At 40.0% G+C, this 17449-nt stretch overlaps 1 protein-coding gene across 4 annotated transcripts in view; it reads left to right on the top strand.

Annotated features, from left to right (window-relative positions):
* The window catches only part of VEPH1 (ventricular zone expressed PH domain containing 1), a 191430-nt gene that overhangs the window by 157270 nt on the left and 16711 nt on the right, over nt 1-17449 (top strand). For 3 of the 4 annotated variants that reach the window (XM_045583631.1, XM_045583630.1, XM_036446347.2), the window contains one exon: nt 13893-14010. In XM_045583631.1, the coding sequence (XP_045439587.1) occupies nt 13893-14010 (118 nt within the window). Of the gene's footprint in view, nt 1-7037; nt 8117-13892; nt 14011-17449 lie in introns of those variants that run through there. The other variant, XM_045583632.1, reaches the window with a different exon arrangement.

Below are 17449 nucleotides of genomic sequence, written 5' to 3'. Positions count from 1 at the left end.
CTGCTATTCCCCCTGGGAAACAAGGACACAAGCTCATTTATCACAAGGCTGGCGGAGGCTATGGCAGACAGACAGCCGAGCAAGGGGAGACAGGCTGTGACCAGGGCCCCTTCCACACCAGGCTCGGTGCGTAAGGCCTGCAATGCTAGGTGGCATCAGGAGAGTATTAGCTTAAGCATGGTGAATTTTTATCACAGTTTTCGTAGTACCAGTGGACTCGCACTCCTTCGCAGAAGCCTCGTAAATGTTCATCTGGGATTAATGTGATTAACTTAACGTAAGAGGAGAGGCTGGAAGGTGAAGAGTCCTTGGGAACTGACACGCCTTCTGGAGACTTTTACAAGCATGACTTTTATTGATGCCTTGGGGCCACTGAGTGTGAAAGTCCAGCCAAATTCTAAACTTTGCCTCCCAAAACACTCTCTCTACCTCCGTTTGAATTCACTTTTCCCCCTTAAGAGCTGTACATTATAACAATCTATAGGACTGCTCATTTAAACAATTCCTTATGCACAACTCATTAAGTGATTGCATATGAGTCTGTAAACACATTGCATATAAGTGACAGATCCATTCACTATTGAAAAATTAGAAAGTCATTACCCTTATACTTGGCTAATTGATATGCTCCACTCTCCACATACACTGTACTTCTGTTGTACATAAGCTTTTTTAAAGAAATTAAAATTGGCGTAAGAAATATTTTCTTGATTTATTGAATTCTTGGTGTATCACACGTATTGTATTGTACCTCCTTTAGGTTACACAAGTCAGACTATCCTATAACAAAGCATGTCAATTTTACTACTGTAGTGAACATTCCTTCACAGTCAGCCAGATGTTCTGCATCAGTCAGGGAAATTGGAAAAAAAAAAGAGAAATACTTTAGAAAATGGTTACCGAAATAACTCTATTCCTAGGGGAACAGAGGTATGCCGTTCCTCTGAAATGTCTGCTAATCCAATAGTGGTGTAGGTTCTTTTCTTAAATAATCAATGCACGAGGGAATTTTTTTTTCTTTTCCCTTGACATGATTATGAATAGTGTGTGACTACTTACAAACACTGGGCACTGAACTATTAGAATAAACAGCACCTCTTTTCAAGCAAGGTGAACATGTGGTATTGAAAGGGAAAGATTTAAAAGCTCGGGATCTTGGTTCAAATCTTGGTTCTGCCACTAGTTCTTTTATTTCAGTCCTCTGCATCTCATCTCCTCTACCTGCCAACTGCAGAAAATACTAGTTCCCACTTCACAGAGATTTTGTGATATAATAGATCTAGAAGATATATAAATATAAAATCATCGGAACAGTGACTGGCACATAGTAAGAGTTAAGTAAATGGTAACTAATATTGCACTTCCTCTGCAAGAACCCCTCCCCACCTCAAAGACAAAATGAATGACAAAGGCTCCATCTCTTGAGAATGGGCTTTATTTTCACAATCGACAAAATTTTATCCAGGCCCAGGTCTATTATAAAAATAGAGCACTCCATCTAAAAACATCTCAAAAGAAACTTCTAAAAATGTTTTTGAGCAGAGGCTGTGTCACTAATATGTGATTAGTATAATTAACACCCATTTCAAAATATAAATTCTGGGTTTTTAAGCTAAAAAATCATAGCAATTTAAATATCTTGATACTAGACATATCAAGAAAGAGAACAATGGCACTATTTGCTTTTTTTAGAACCCTGAAAGTTGCATGTAGATTGGCCAACTTTGGGTTCTAAGAACACATTATCCTCTTCAAAGTCTTTGCAAGCCTATGGAGTGATCTCTCTCTCTCTCTCTCTCTCTCTCTCTCTCTCTCTCTCTCTCTCTCTCTCTCTTTAATTTGGCAAACCAACATTTCTTAGTCTAATTATTTTCAATACATTTCTGCATTTTATACTATTTTCAATATAATTTGGGGCTCCTATTGAAGACCAATCTGAAGAGAAGGGGACTTTTTTTTAAGTCCCCTGTCAAAAACTCAGACTCATTTGATGCCTCACTCAGGGCCTGGCAGTTCCTGCTACAATGCCCCTGCAGCCAGCCCACATTGCTCATGCTGAATGCATGTCCCTTTCTTCACAATCCTTTCCCAGAGCTAATGGGAAGCATTAGAATGTCCCCCACTCTAGTGCTGGTCTCACTAAATAGTGCCCAGACCTTAGTGCATGCAGGAAGCCTGGGAGAGCTTATTCAAATGGAAGTTTCCAGGGCCTCTGTGGAACTTGCCAATGCTACTCACTGGGATGAGACTGGGACTCTGCATCTTTGACAAGTGATCCAGGTGACTCTAGGCAGGAGATGTGACAGACTGACATCCGGTTGGCTTGATTTGATTCATAACTCCACCACTGATGTACTCTGGTAATCTGAATAAGTTGGTTGACCTCGCCATAGCTCAGTCTTCACCTATAATCCAAGAACTAATCCATCTGCCTCATAAGGTTGCTAGAAAGGGGAAATTAGATGATACCTTTAATTAAGCACCCAGCAGACCACCTGGCACAAATTCCCCAAACAGCACCTATACAACCATTACTTCATAAATTCCTATGCTGTGGTTCAATCACCTGCTTTGTTTTCTCTTTTCTAGGTTTGTAACAATTTAGATATCTCTGTGGCTCTGCTCTGAATTGTTTTCCATTTTCACCTCCTTTGTAAGAACTGAGTGCTATGGTCCATGTCTGATCAGGGCCTGGTACCTCATTATAATCCTATGTGGGTGTCTAATTATTCCCTAAATGGGCACACCTCATTGAACGCTTTAATTCCAGCATCTCATTAGAGTGCTCCATTTGCCCACCTTGTTATTCCCCATCCCTCCACCAATGCCCCTTTTTTTCCTGTTCCTCCTTTCAATCCTCACATCTTTTTATGTCCATTTCTTCGTGCAGAGTATTAAATCCTTCCTTTTATGCTTCTCATTATTCCCTCCTTTCTGCACAGCTCATTACATCCTTCCATCTGTGAACCTCATTATGCCACTCCATTTTTATCTCATTACATCCTCATCATGCACATATTATTAGCTCCTTCATCCATGCATAGCGCTGCATTCTTTCTCTCTCCTTCTTATCACAACCTGCCCTTTCCACCCTCCCCATTTAATGCTTCCATTTATAAATCGCATTACCTCCCCTTAAATGCCTTTATCATTACACCCATCCATTTATGCATCTCATTACGCCATTACCCATGCACATTTCTATGTGCATTTCTATTTGTACATCTCATTAGGGCCCCATCAGACATGCACATGTCATTATATCCCTTTCAAATGTTCACGTTGCATTACATCTTGTTGTGTTTGCATCTCATTAGATTCAGTATCCCTAGGTTTGACAACACACTAACAAAAACAGACAGATAACTATGTCACTTGCTTTTAGAAAATGAAATATGTTTCTCAGGCACATAACATCAGTGTTTCTTAAACAAGTCATTCATTTCAGAAAGATTTACATATATTTCTCTGGCTAGGAAGCAAACAAAAAATATGTTTTGTTTGCATAAAAGGGAGCTTCTTTGTTTGCTTTGTTCAAATCATCACCATTATTGCTATTTTTTATTATTTCTTTACTGTTAGTGTAATTACCCATGAGTTGATTTGGGGCAAAAACTCTCTGAAGGAGACAGTTTAGGAATCATTGTCGTTTTGCAGATTGAGCAGTGCATTGAAAACACTGAGAAATGAAGACGTTTCCCAAAGGCTCTAGCGAATGATGGTGACAGGGTGCCAACTCAGATCTTCTGTCTCTGAAACCTACCTTTTTTACTCAATGCCACCCTGCAGGGGGAAACAATAATCTTAACCTAAGTGTTACTTCTGTTATTTAACCCACTTAATATATTCTAACCCTAGGATAGAATGTGATGTTAGCAGACTGTCGGACTGGTTTGTTTTCTAAAACAAAACAACAGAACGTATTCCAAGCATTTGACATTTCATGCTTATCTGTCTCCCAGTTTGGAGATTTAGATTAAAAGAGGCCTTAACATGACACTTCCCCTCCCCTCTAATAGGAATCAATGCAAAAATCAGGAGAGAGATGTGTTCCTCTAATGACTTTCACCTCCAAGGAAAAATAAAGGGTTTCCTCCACAAGGGGGCATGTGAGGTACCAAGGAACACCCCCACCCCATGCAGAATCTTTCTTCCTCACAGATTCCAACCCCTGCCAGTCTCCTTGCTTCACTGCTCTGTGTACTCTAACTCACTTTTCTTTTTATTAAATTCAGAAATAACTGACAAATTCAGAAAAGTAAAGACAGGTGATACCCATTCCCACCATAAGATAGAAGAGGTGCTTACATTTCTCCCATATTTACTTCAATTATTTCTCTTCACAAACAGAAAGAAGCTGTTGTGAATACGCTCCTGAGGTTGGTATTAGTTCCCTGAGTGTTTGGGGGTTTTACATGTGTGTTACCAAATTTTGTGTACCTTTTGCAATAAGTTTTCTGAACTTAAGATTATCTTTTTAAAATATATCTGTTCATACATGTAGAGTTAGCTCATTCATTTTAGCATCTATTAAATTTTCCATTGTGTAAACAGGCCATAGTTTGTTTTATCCATTTCTCTACTAAGGGGTAGTTCAACTTATTATGTCTGCCTTGATCACTATTACTTCACCAATGCTTAAGGTTATGTTCTATCTGTTGAACGACTAAATGAAAATTTTGAAGTTCCCACGTCATGGGAAGCAATGCCTTCTACTTAAGTCCATGGTAAAGTCATGGTAAGTTTGATATCCTTTGTAGCTGCTCCAAGTAATAAACACAACAATAAAAGAGTAGTTCTTAAAGTAAAACTAGACTGTGGCCAAATGTTGGCATGTACTAGTGAATTAAAATAATTGTACCTGAAAAGGGTGGTCTGATTCCCAGGATCTGGAATGCTCCTTATGATACCAAAAGGCAATAAAAATGGAGAGAAATGCAGCAATTGCTACAGAAAGGTGGTTGATCTTTCTCATGATTTAAGAGACAATGCTTTAAGAAGCCACTGGAGACTGCTGCAAGCCCCTAATGCAATCAGTCTGTGGTCACCAAAAAGATGGCCTGTTTCAGACATGGGAAAGGGTTGTTGGATGGTAACTCTTCCAGAAACTTCAAAGCCTAGAAAGCCCTTTCATTATGATGTGGAAAAGAAATTCTTCATGCTGTGCTGGTGGGAATGTAAATTGGACAGCCATTTTGGAAAGCAATTTATCAGAACCTAGTGAAGTTAAGGATATGAATAATGTTGCATTTTTAATGTCTCATGCAAACCAGGTTTCTGGAGCAAAGCACATCATTATTATTACTTACAGCAAATCACCTCACCACTTTCCCTTTGCCTCAGTTGCCTGGGACAACACTATGAGAACCAAATATCATCCTACACATTCTAGGGTCTGTATTGAAGTTAGGGAATCCTGAAAATAAGAATATAGGGTGTTTAAATAGGGGATGGACAGCTATTCCCACTCTTCTGTAAAAAAGGGAAGAAAGATCTTTGCTCCTTGGGAAAGATGCTGGTTTCCTACTGAGAGCCTTTCGGATACACAAAATCTTTCCAAGGGGAAGGTAAGACTTGACAACCAGGGATGTCTCCAAACCTGGGTCTCATCCCCACCTTGAAAGGTTAAACTCATACTCTGGGAAGAGAAACCTCTCAAGATGGCCTCTCACATCTAATCAGTCATAAATTAACTTCTCAAGCTTTTCTCTTAGCCCAGGTCCAAAGTTTCAGTAAAATTTGCACAGAAAACTCAAACTGTGCAAAAAAGTAAAAATATTTCCTCTACAGCCTTATAACTCCCTATGATCTACTCTGGAATGATTAATCCAAAAAAATTCTTGCTCACACCAGCAAGCGGACAGATTTGAGGTTATCCATTGTTGGCATGGGTTCATGTGAGTGAAAAGATGGAAGCATCCTTGGGCCCATCACCAGGGTAATGGTTAGGTAACATGTGGACAGTAGTGGACTCACATTATGAAATCACTTTGTGGAGGTAGAGGCAACTAAATGCACATACAACACCATGTAGAGATCTTGAGTGAAACAAGCAAGAAATAGAATGCAGTCTATGGCATAACATCACTTGGGAAAATGAAAAATACACTAAATGTTGCTCAGGGAGATGGGAGGAACAGACTTGGAATGAGAGCAGTATCAGGGATAAAGGGGGGCAAATAAGACAAGAGAGGAACCTTGTTCCATAGCTGAGGAGCATAACCTCACTAACTGATTTTCAAAGGAAGAAAAAGAGCCCTGGCCAGTGTTGGCCTATAGATCGATGGGTTGAGAGTTCAATACCCATCAAGAGCATATACCTAACTTGCAGGTTCACTAGTGTAGGTAGGGGCATGTGCAGGAGGCAACCAGTCAACGTGTCTCTCTCACATCTCTCTCTCTCTTTCTCTCTCTCTCTCTCTCTCTCTCTCTCTCTCTCTCTCTCTCTCTCTCTCTCTCTCTCTCTCTCTCCTTCTCCCTCTATTCTCTATAGAAATAAGTGGGAAGAGGGGGGAATATCATCAAGTGAGGATTTTTTTAAAAAAGGAAAGCCCCTCTAATGAGCTCTTTCACATCAGCACCCTGTGCACAGTTGTACTAGATGCTCAATATATGGTTGCTAAATGCAGGTGGCCATCATCAATTAGGAAAAAACAATCACTGCAATTCTTTGCTTTCTAATATAACACAAGGTCCTGTGGGTGATGGCTTTCACTGCCAACAATCCTGGTGATGACATTTTACTGCTGTCACCACTATAGAAATGTCAATGTTTTCTTAACATTTTGAGAATTGGTAATTTTTTGTCCTTGCTTCCACTTTGATTTTTAATAAAAATGCTTTGCTGGATTTAGTGGGCTAAAAATATTTTAATTGTATTTATAAAATACATTTATTCAACTTTACTCAGTGTGCCACCTTTATTTTCTAATCAATTCATGTGATTTTATTAGCTTTTCTATAAATCACTTTATATAAACTCTTGCCATGTTTACTGCCAACATTCTGGGATGAGATTATTTTTCCATGATCCTTAGATGAGTGTGGAAATTTGACTTTTTGAACCAAGTCAAATAGTCTGTCACATTGGTTGGTTCTTAAAGCGTTCTTCAAACTTCTCTCTGAAATGAATGAAACAAAGATGAGTGCCTTCTTCCAGCCACTCGGAGCCAGACCCATAGTCAGAATTGCCAGGACTTGCGGAGAAGCAATCCAGTGCTTCCCAACATACAGGGACTCCAAGGAGAGGAAGATAGTCACGTCTTTGCCATGATCTCCAGTAAAAGTAAGAAACTTGCCACCTTGACCTCATCTATTCGTGTGTGCCTGCAGTCATCTTACTAATTTGGAATAGAAAAGGGGAGACAGTGCAACATGTGTAACACCTGTGTTGAATACTGAACCACACTGAGTTCTTCCAGATCAGCGCCCTTGCTGCCTCTGCTAAGAGTCTGTCTCTCACCTGTTGTCCCACCCTCCCTCACATACAGCTCAGCCTTCTGCCAAGTGTCAGAAAAGGTCCATTTTCACACGTCACCCTTCCTTCCATATTGCACAACCTGGGATAATAACATCTCTGATTTTTAAGAATGGAATTTTTGCTCTTGCAACCAGCTTATATATGTTGTCCTCTGAAACCTATTGTAGTGAAGCCCAGGAGGGCTGACCAATTCCACAAATATCAATTAATGGAGACAGATTGGCCAGCCCCATATCTGTTCCCAAGGGTGTAGGATGAATTTCCCAGTCAGTGAATATCCGAAAACCTGCGGGAGCTTGTTGAGAAATGTAGGCTCCTGGCCTGAACACAGGCTTATGGGAGTGGAACCGGTATCTGGTGTTTATAACAACTTTCCCTGGACTCCTGAGCACTGGTGATCTGGAAAAGATGAGAGTCTTGAGAGCATGAAATCAACATGCTATCATGATGAAGTCAGACAAACATTCTTCTTCAATTACTAACATTGTATTCTAAAAACTTGTTTCATAAAATTAAATAAAATGGGTTCCTGTAATACACATAGAGATGCTTGTAGATATTTTTTAAAAGAAATGTGTTCTGAAAGAGCTTTATGGCCATAGTTGAATAGACATAAAAAATGAAACCCTAAATCCTATGTTTCATATAAATTTGAGATAAAGTCTGTGTGTCTCAATTAGTAAAAATTTATTAAAAATGTATTGAGCCAAAACCGGTTTGGCTCAGTGGATAGAGTGTCGGTCTGCGGACTGAAAGGTCCCGGGTTTGATTCCGGTCAAGGGCATGTACCTTGGTCTCGGGCACATCCCCAGTAGGGGGTGTGCAGGAGGCAGCTGGTCGATGACTCTCATCAATGTTTCTAACTCTCTATCTCTCTCTCTTCCTCTCTGTAAAAAATCAATAAAATATATATTTTTTTAAATGTATTGAATGTCTACTATTGGCAAAGTGCTATACTAAGTATTTTCAGAAGCTACAAAATAAATAAATCTCCTTGCTAAAGAGCTTTAGTCCAGTTAAGAGCCAAAAGATTCATACTAAAATAAGCTTAATAACAATCACAACCAAATACTAATAATGGTATATTCCAATTTTTCTCCATGAGGAGTAGTGTGGGCCCAATGAATTGCTGCTTCCTCACTTCCTTGGAATACAAGACTGTGTCTCCTTCATCTGCTTATCATTGGTTCCTGACATCAGTTACTGTAGACTAAGTGTTATGAATTGAACTCAATTATAACATTTTTCAGAAATTGAAATAAATTTAAAAATCAAATTGTAGCATAAACATTCTTTTTTTAAGTTCCCTTCTATTCTATATATATATTGATTTATATAATGTATTGATTTCAGAGAGGAAGGGAGATGGAGAGAGATAGAAACATCAATGATGACAGAGAATCATTGATTGGTTACCTCTTGCACATCCTCTACTGGGGATCAAGCCCACTACCCAGGCATGTGCTCTGATCTGGAATTGCAACCATGACCTCCTGATTTATGGATCAATGCTCAACCACTAAGCCATGCTGGCTGGGCCGTAAATATTCTTTAGAGTCCTTTTGTTAGTATATTTATTTAATCAAAGTGTTTCTTATAAGACACTACTCTTACAAAATCTAGGTCAATATAAATAATATGAAGATGAATAATATAGAAATGAATCATTAATTTTCATCCCTCAATAAATTTACTTGACACTCTGAACTCCCTATAATTAAAAATATGTGCACTGGAAATGGCCATAAAGACATAAAGCCCTGCTATTATGTGAAAATATTGGAGATTATTTATACTAGAAAAAAAAACCTCTGGTTTATGTTTCTTAAACACACACTTGAAGTATGTGCCTACAATTGATCCTATTAACCATAGGCACACGGAGCACATGAGGCAATCTTATGTTTGTATCTGTGCAAAAATAACTTTAGAACAGAATTTAAATGTGCCAGGATGCAAACTTCTTCCAGATGTATGCTTTCACTGATTTTTGGAAAATTGCTTCTCAGTACCCTCTCACAGTACACAGACCACATTATAACATCCAGCGGCCACTTTGCACTTTTATGGAATCCATAGCGCTGACTCATGCTGTCACTGTCATCAAAATAATGTTGCAAATATCCTCTCATCTTTCCATGCTGCCTGGCTTATTTTTCCCCTAGGAGGCTTCACACGGGACTTTTTATGTAGTTTCCCAAATTCCTGCTCTCATTAATGATTTTCTTCTAAAACTGGTTAAAAACATTATTTTCCCTCCAGGGGCTTTTACCCCTCTTGAATTAGATGGTGTTTATTAGAAAAATCCTTCTTAATGGCATGCTTACTATGGTTACATATATTTTTCTTTAAGTCAGCAGAAATAATTTGGACTTCAAAATTCTTCGGGTTTTATTGAGGCCTGATTTGAAGTGCTCTTGGAAGAATGTGTCCCTTCTAAGCAAAACCATTATTTTCATTGAGAATTGGCCAACAGGGGGACCCCTCCCTTCTTCATGGCATAATCTCAGGATTGATTCTCAATGCTGTATAACAAATACCTTTTACAAATACCACAAGCCTAGAAGCTTAGAACAATACATATTTGTTATCTCACCATTTCCTCAGGTCAGGAATCTGCTTGTGACTTAGCTGGGTCCTCTGCTCAAGATCTCACAAGGCTACAAGATATTGTCTGGGCTGTGTTCTCATTTAGAGGTTTAAATGAGGAGGCTCTGCTTCCAGACTCACTCAGGTTCTTGGCAGAAACCATTTCTTGGGGTGTGTAGGCAATGAAGACCAGGGTTTCTTACTGGCTATTGGCTGAAGGCTACCTTTAGGTCCTGGAAGGCCACCCACAGTTTCCTGCCATGTGGCCCTGTCCATGGGTCATTCACAACTAAGGAGTTTGATTCTTCAAGTCCAGGAGGAGAGTCTCCCTTTGCATCTAGCAAGACAGGTTGGGGTGTGTGTGTGTGTGTGTGTGTGTGTGTGTGTGTGTGTGCATTATGACAATCAGAGGATTGATGTCCTAACACTTTTGCCATATTCTTGGTTAGAAGCAAATCACAGATCCCTCTCACACTTAAGAACAGGGGACTCTCCAAAGGAATAAATACAATTATTAGGGGGAGGGGTGTCACTCTAAGGTCTGTCCATTGCAATCCCATTGAAATAAAAACTTAGAGAATGACTGACTCTACTTGGATATGAATGAATTTTACTACTCTTCTGGAGTCTAGCTGTCTTAAAGGAAGTTTGCAATTCTCTAATCAAGTCCATCTTAGTTCTCTTGTTTTGGGGGGAGATAAAGAGGGGGGGGGGAATCATGTAGAAATTATTGGGCAATGCCGTGGGAAGCTATAGGACCCAGGAAGGTAAAGAAGATTAAGTAGAGAAATAATGACCTCAAGGATATTAAGAGAGCAAATTTTCAAATATTTAGGTATCTGCCGAAACCGGTTTGGCTCAGTGGAGAGAGCATCGGTCTGCGGACTGAAAGGTCCCAGGTTCGATTCTGGTAAAGGGCATGTACATTGGTTGCAGGCACACCCCCTTTAGGGGGTGTGCAGAAGGCAGCTGGTCAATGTTTCTCTCTCATTGATGTTTCTAGCTCTCTATCCCTTTCCCTTCCTCTCTGTGGAAAATCAATAAAATATTTTTTTTTAAATATTTAGGTATCTCTGGTTGTTGGTTTGCTTGTTTTGTGATTTATTTTGCTTTGATTTTCCACCGATATTTAGAACTGCTAGTGTTTCCTCTGTCTCTGTATTCAAGTTGGCTGTTATGCCGATTTTGACAGTTTACAGAACCGACTACCTTCTTCAGTAGTTCTCTCTGTATGATACCTAAACCCTCTGAAGAAGAAGGATCTGTAACTGCATGCTTTTGACTTTAGAACGTGAACACTGAGGTGGAGCTTGCCATCTGCCTTAAATTTCTTTTCTTTTTTTTAATATATCTTTATTGATTTTTCACAGAGAGGAAGGGAGATGAATAGAGAGCTAGAAACATCAATAAGAGAGATACATCGACCAGCTGCCTCCTGCACAGTCCCCACCAGGGATGTGCCTGCAACCAATGTAGATGCCCTTGACTGGAATCAAAACTGGGACCCTTCAGTCCGCAGACCAACACTCTATCTGCTGAGCCAAACCGGTTTCAGCTGCCTTAAACTTCTTAAATAACTCTTTACCAAGACAAATGTAGTTTATAGGTGACAACCTGGTACATTTCTGGTTTCAGGACAGGAAAAATAAAGGAACCCGTAAGTATTAAATACTTTGTTTGCTAACAGTGTTTGTAGTGAATGAAAAATTGAACTTTAATTGTGTGGAAAACAGAGAAGTGATTTGCATGCCAATGGCCAAGTACAGACTTCAGAGACTTAGCACTTTTGAAACTGGTATTTATGGACATCTGTTTTTCCTCCATAAATTTTAATATGGATCTCATCCTTTGAAACCTACAAAACTCCCAGGTGCTTCTTCAGTCTTTATCTTGGGAACATGGTTTTAAGGGGGAAAAATTGTTTCAGCCTCCTTTTTTTCATTAAACACATTTGAAGTCACTTTTGTTGAAACAACATTCTGTATGTACAGTGTCTGATGGAATGCCTAAAATATAGTATTAAATGTTAGCAACTTGAAATGCTGTGTTCAGCATGTGAAGCCTCCAAAACATCCAATCCAAGCACATGAGCTGTAATAATCTTAATAAAGGATGTTTGAAAAGGATTCATTTATAGTCTTATACCTCTTATTATTCCACACCTGTTTATTTAATGCTTGCTTATGTGATGGGCACTTTTAGGTACTGAGTTTGCAACAGCCAAATTGACAGACAAAACCCCTGTCCTCAATGGGTTTATGTTCCAATGAGTGGGAATGTTCTCTAAAAAGAAGTCCTTTTAAAATTCTCTTTATACTGTTTGTTTAGTCCACCGGTAAACTTTTCACTGGGCCTGCAAATCAATGACATTAATCCATTCCTGATGCTGGACTAGACTCTGGCAATACAACTGTGAACAAGGTAGATATATTTCTTCCCTCAATGAGCTTAGAGTCTAACATATGTCTCACTTCTGTCAACAAACATAGACCTGGGAAACCAGAACTTTGTGGCAGAATATGGGTAACTACTTGGTCATTCTCTATTTTAGGTCCACCATAAGCAGTTCACCTCTCAGCTCTTGGACACAGTAGGAGATGTTACTATGGGTAGGAGAGAAGAGTATGTGGGCCAGCCTGGCTGGTGTAGCTCAGTGGTTGAGCATCCACCTAGGAACCAAGAGTTCACTGGTCTGATTCACAGAACGGGCACATATTGAGGTTGTGTGCTCAATCCCCTGTAGGGGGAATACAGGAGGCACTCATTGATGCCTATCTATCCCTCGTTGATGTTCCTATCTATCCCTCTCCCTTCTTCTCATGCTCTAAAAATCAAGAAACCTTTTTTAAAGAGTGTGTAGGCCAGAAGAAGAAATAAAATAACAGCTCAACAGAGGGTAAACACATAAGTTGGCAAGGCACGTGCAAGGCTAGCAAGAACATCAATTCCCTCTTAGGAAAGCACCTTTTAGGAGTGCAGGTCTGGCTGCCCTGTAGCAGAGGATACACATCATTTACATAATAGCAAAGCCTCAGGAGGACAGTAGAGCTATTTAATTTGGTTAGGCTAATCGTTTTCCATCCATACATGGTGTAATGGAAACTCTCTCCTCTGCCTTAAATAGGAACGCACTGGCACAATGCCATGGGGCACATAAAGCATGGTCAGTCTTCTTAGTGTGTCAATTCCACTCAGCCATTTCGAGGGGAAAAGGTTAATTAATTTACTGATATGCAATTTAAGACATTATTTCCCATTAAAACCAATAAAGCCATATTAGGGAATAGATTGTAAAATTTGCATACACTTTTAAGATAAAGCATACAACTAAATCAATCCTGGGGCCAAGGGCTGAAGGATTAAGCCCTTCTTCCTATTTTCCACCAATCCCCTGCAAAGCCAACCTAATAACCATAATTTTTAATAGAAATAATTGATTCTCAAGTTTATGTCAAGGGTACCTAAAAGACAAACCCCCCAATAGTGTTCCTTTTAACCACACTGCCACCTGGATAGCCCTTCTTTTTAGAAATTCTGACACTGTCTAGATGCAAGAACATTCTGGGTACTCTGACTCCTCACCACTTACCCTGGTGCCCAGGCCTGGGGCCCTGCCCACTGCATTTAAGACACTCCCGGAAGGGTTTGAGATGCTGTTCTTTTTCACAATGAGGGGAGAGGTATCTTCTAAACACCCCCTCCTCATCCTTATCAATGAGATTGAGCATTGGCCATCTGCGTCCAAGGCCCCCTCTCCAGTTTCAGAATGCCATGCAGCAGGCAGATCCACTTATGCTCCCTGTGCTTTGTGTTCCTGAAACAGGATCTGGACCAGGTACAGCTCCATCTGGAAGAAGTGAGGTTCTTTGACGTGTTTGGCTTCAGCGAAGCAGCAGGAGCGTGGCAATGCTTCATGTGTAACAACCCTGAAAAAGCAACCGGTGAGAGACACCACCCCCTCCCCCTTACTGCTCCAAATCATGCGTGCCCCGGTGGAGGACAGGGACCCATGAGCCCCACTGTTCCAGTTGGCCGGCTTCTTGCATAAACATCCTCAGTTGCAGTAATGTGCAGAGGTGTGCCTGATGGCCACTGCTCAGTTCTGAGAACGGTATCTCATCAAAGTGGGAGTGAGGAAAAGAGCTGATGAAAGGGAGAGACACATAAACCAGAAATGAGCGAGAGAAACAATACCTTTTATATACAGCTGCCAAGGAAGCAATACTGGCCACTTAGCCCTGGAACCATTCTTCATTTCCACACAAATGGCCATGAGGGTTAGAGGGGAAAAGGAGCATTCTGTCCCAAGCCTCAAAAAAGGGAGAGAGCACTTAATGAATGAATAAGCACACAGACCATGTCATCTCCCAGTCATCCCTTACACTTGCTTTATGATTAAACCGTGTAGGAAAAATATAGTTAAACTCTTAAAGAGAAAGGACTTATTTGAGGAATAACTTCATAACTGGTTATTCTTTCCCTTCCTTCCTGCTGCCCAAGGAATTCAGTCTACATTCCTGCCCTAAAAATAATAGTCAGTGAATATGAGCCAAGCTCTGTGTTAAACATCTCAGATGCTTCATTTAACTTCACAGTAATCTTGTGAGGTTAGTACTAATATTATCTCTGTTTTTACTGATGGAGAAACTGAGGCACGGGACAACGTGGTAACTGCCCAAAGTCCCACAGGTGGGAAACTCAACCTGCCTCCAGAGCCCACAGTCTTAACCATTTCACCCTTCTGTCTCCTGATAGTACCGGTCCCAACCTGACCAGTGGAAATTGGGTGGTAATAAGCCTGTGTTCAAAAGTGATACTGTGCTTGGAATATGTCATCAGTGATTTGCCCTGGGAGAAAACACAGTTCTAAACACGAGCTCAGAAACTGCAATCCAGACCAAGGAAGCAGTATCAAAACACTGTTAAGCCCGGCCGGTGTGGCTCAGTGGTTGAATGTTGACAACATGCACCAAAAAGTCACTGGTTTGAGTCTTGGTCGGGGCACATGCCCAGGTTGTGGGCTCATTCTCCAGTGGGGAGTGTGTGCAGAAGGCAGCCAACTGATGTCTCTCTCTCATCAATGTTTCTGTCTCTCTCTAAAAAATCAAGAAAAGAGAAAAACCACTGTCGAGGACAAAGCCACTTTGTAGACGAGCCATCCTCAAGAGAGCCATCCTGTGCCTTTAATTTTAGAATTTTTTCAGTTTAGAGATTACCCACTGTGGCAAGTCCATCCTCTTGCAAACTGCCAAGATGTTGAGGCTGAACAAGGGGGGGAAATGTGTTTATTTGGCCAGATGGAGATGTGAGGGGTTTGCAAAGAAGCACCAATTAAAATGCATTACCCCATGGAGAAGGGGTGGATGGAAGAGGCTGGCAGATAAGGATGCAGCCTTGGTGAGGCAGATGGTTGGCTGGTTCATTAGGATTGAGCTGATCCAGAGCGGACACCCCAATTTTCAGAAAGTTAATTCGAGCAAATGAGGATTTGGGGAATTAAATGTCTCTATTATAAACATTTCTAATGTCACCTAGGAAGAGAGCTTAAAAGAAATGCTGAGAGTATGACGAAGTAAGGTGTATATCATAGGTGGCTCTGAGCGGCCCTTCAGAATTTTCATGCCAAGCAAGCCGGGTCCTTAGTTCAATAAACAGTCATCGTATCTGGCCCAGGGAAGCCTCGGGAAAGGGATGGAAAGTTAAAACTACGAAGTGTTCCTTTAATATATGTTTTCTCAAATTCACTGCCATGCACTTGAAAACAATTATTTTGCACATTCTTTCTTATTTGTGTTTCTCGCAGTTAAATATAGATTGAGAACATATAACAAAAAAATTCAAACAAGGCCAATATTGTATAGCAGAACATATTAAATCAAAATGTTTGGCCCTGAGAACTTCAGTGTGCTAGAATTTCTTTGCTCAATTCATTTTGTATCATGAAAGAGGGTTTGAGTCGGAGAGAAGTTCTATTTTATTTTATTTTAAATATATTTTATTGATTTTGTACAGAGAGGAAGGGAGAGAGATAGAGAGTTAGAAACATCGATGAGAGAGTCATCGATTGGCTGCCTCTTGCACACCCCCTATTGGGGATATGCCCGCAACCAAGGTATTATACATGCCCTTGACCGGAATCGAACCCGGGACCTTTCAGTCCCCAAGCCGACGCTCTATCCATTGAGCCAAACCGGTTTCGGCAGAAGTCCTATTTTAAACTCAGATTTTCATCAGAAGCTCTTGAATTCCTGAAAAGTTTGCATGATTGTTGATCTTATTTTTATATAAGCATATGAATTATATATTTAATCTAAGTGAAAGGTCTAACAAAATACTGATGGTACATATATTATTCATGGAGATAATATTTGCATTCATGTCCTACTAAAATTGTAAGTTTAAAAATGATCAAGACATAGGAGTAAATATTTTGTGATTTGATTATGTATGCCTGGCATAGTAGTGGCATCGCATTTTTCATTTATGTAATGCATATTTATTGAGTTGGTTAAATGCCTCCTACAGGCCAAGTGTTGAATAATGAATAAGGTACAATATCATTGCTCCAAAAAGATTCATAATCCAGCTAGGACTAGAAGATACAGATAGAAAAATCTAGCATACTTCCTAGTATACTTTTAGCACATAATAAATACTTGTTGAGTAAGTGAATAAAAGAATGAAGGAATGTTTAGAAATGGCAAAGCCAAAGCCCTAAATATTAAAATATGATGTTTCAATATTGTAATTATGTGTTGAGAATGTCACATACATCACTATTACATACCCAGTACATTTGGAATCTCGTCAATGGAGTTTGGAGCTTGTTTCCTTCTTGAGAGAAGTGACCCCGTGTAACAGAAAGGGTCCGCTTCCCTTTCTGTCCAGTGCTGGACATTCTGTGCCGAATCCTGTTACTCTCTGGGTTTCATCAGTAGCCCCGCATGGACCAGATGTCCTGTCAGCCTCAGAAAGGAGGGTCTAGAGAAGTAGGATTGGAGTCTAAGACAAAAGGCTGAAGAAACTAGATTTGGGGTTTTTTGTGTGTGTTTTTTAAGGTACTGACAAATGATACAGTACCTTGTCAAGAATGTATTGTTCCAGTATTGAAAAAAAATATTTGCAGCATTTCCATAAATGAGGAATGCTCAAAAGGCAATTAGAAGTTCATTAGACATACTGAAATATAAATATTTCTTAATAGTGTGGAGATGGAACTATGGCACTCCAGAAATTGACAGCCAGTCAGCTGGCTTACATGGTCACTTAAGTACATTCCCCTCTTCGGGTAAAAATCTCATCACCCCACCAACTCTACCACCAACACACAGAAATATCTCAGTTTAATATCTGCTAGTCGATAAAATATATTTGTATCCA

Source organism: Pipistrellus kuhlii, unplaced genomic scaffold, assembly GCF_014108245.1.
Source record: "Pipistrellus kuhlii isolate mPipKuh1 unplaced genomic scaffold, mPipKuh1.p scaffold_m20_p_2, whole genome shotgun sequence".
NCBI lineage: Eukaryota > Metazoa > Chordata > Mammalia > Chiroptera > Vespertilionidae > Pipistrellus > Pipistrellus kuhlii.
The sequence above is the reverse complement of the archived record's forward strand: the minus strand, read 5'-3'. Positions and strand labels throughout refer to the sequence as shown.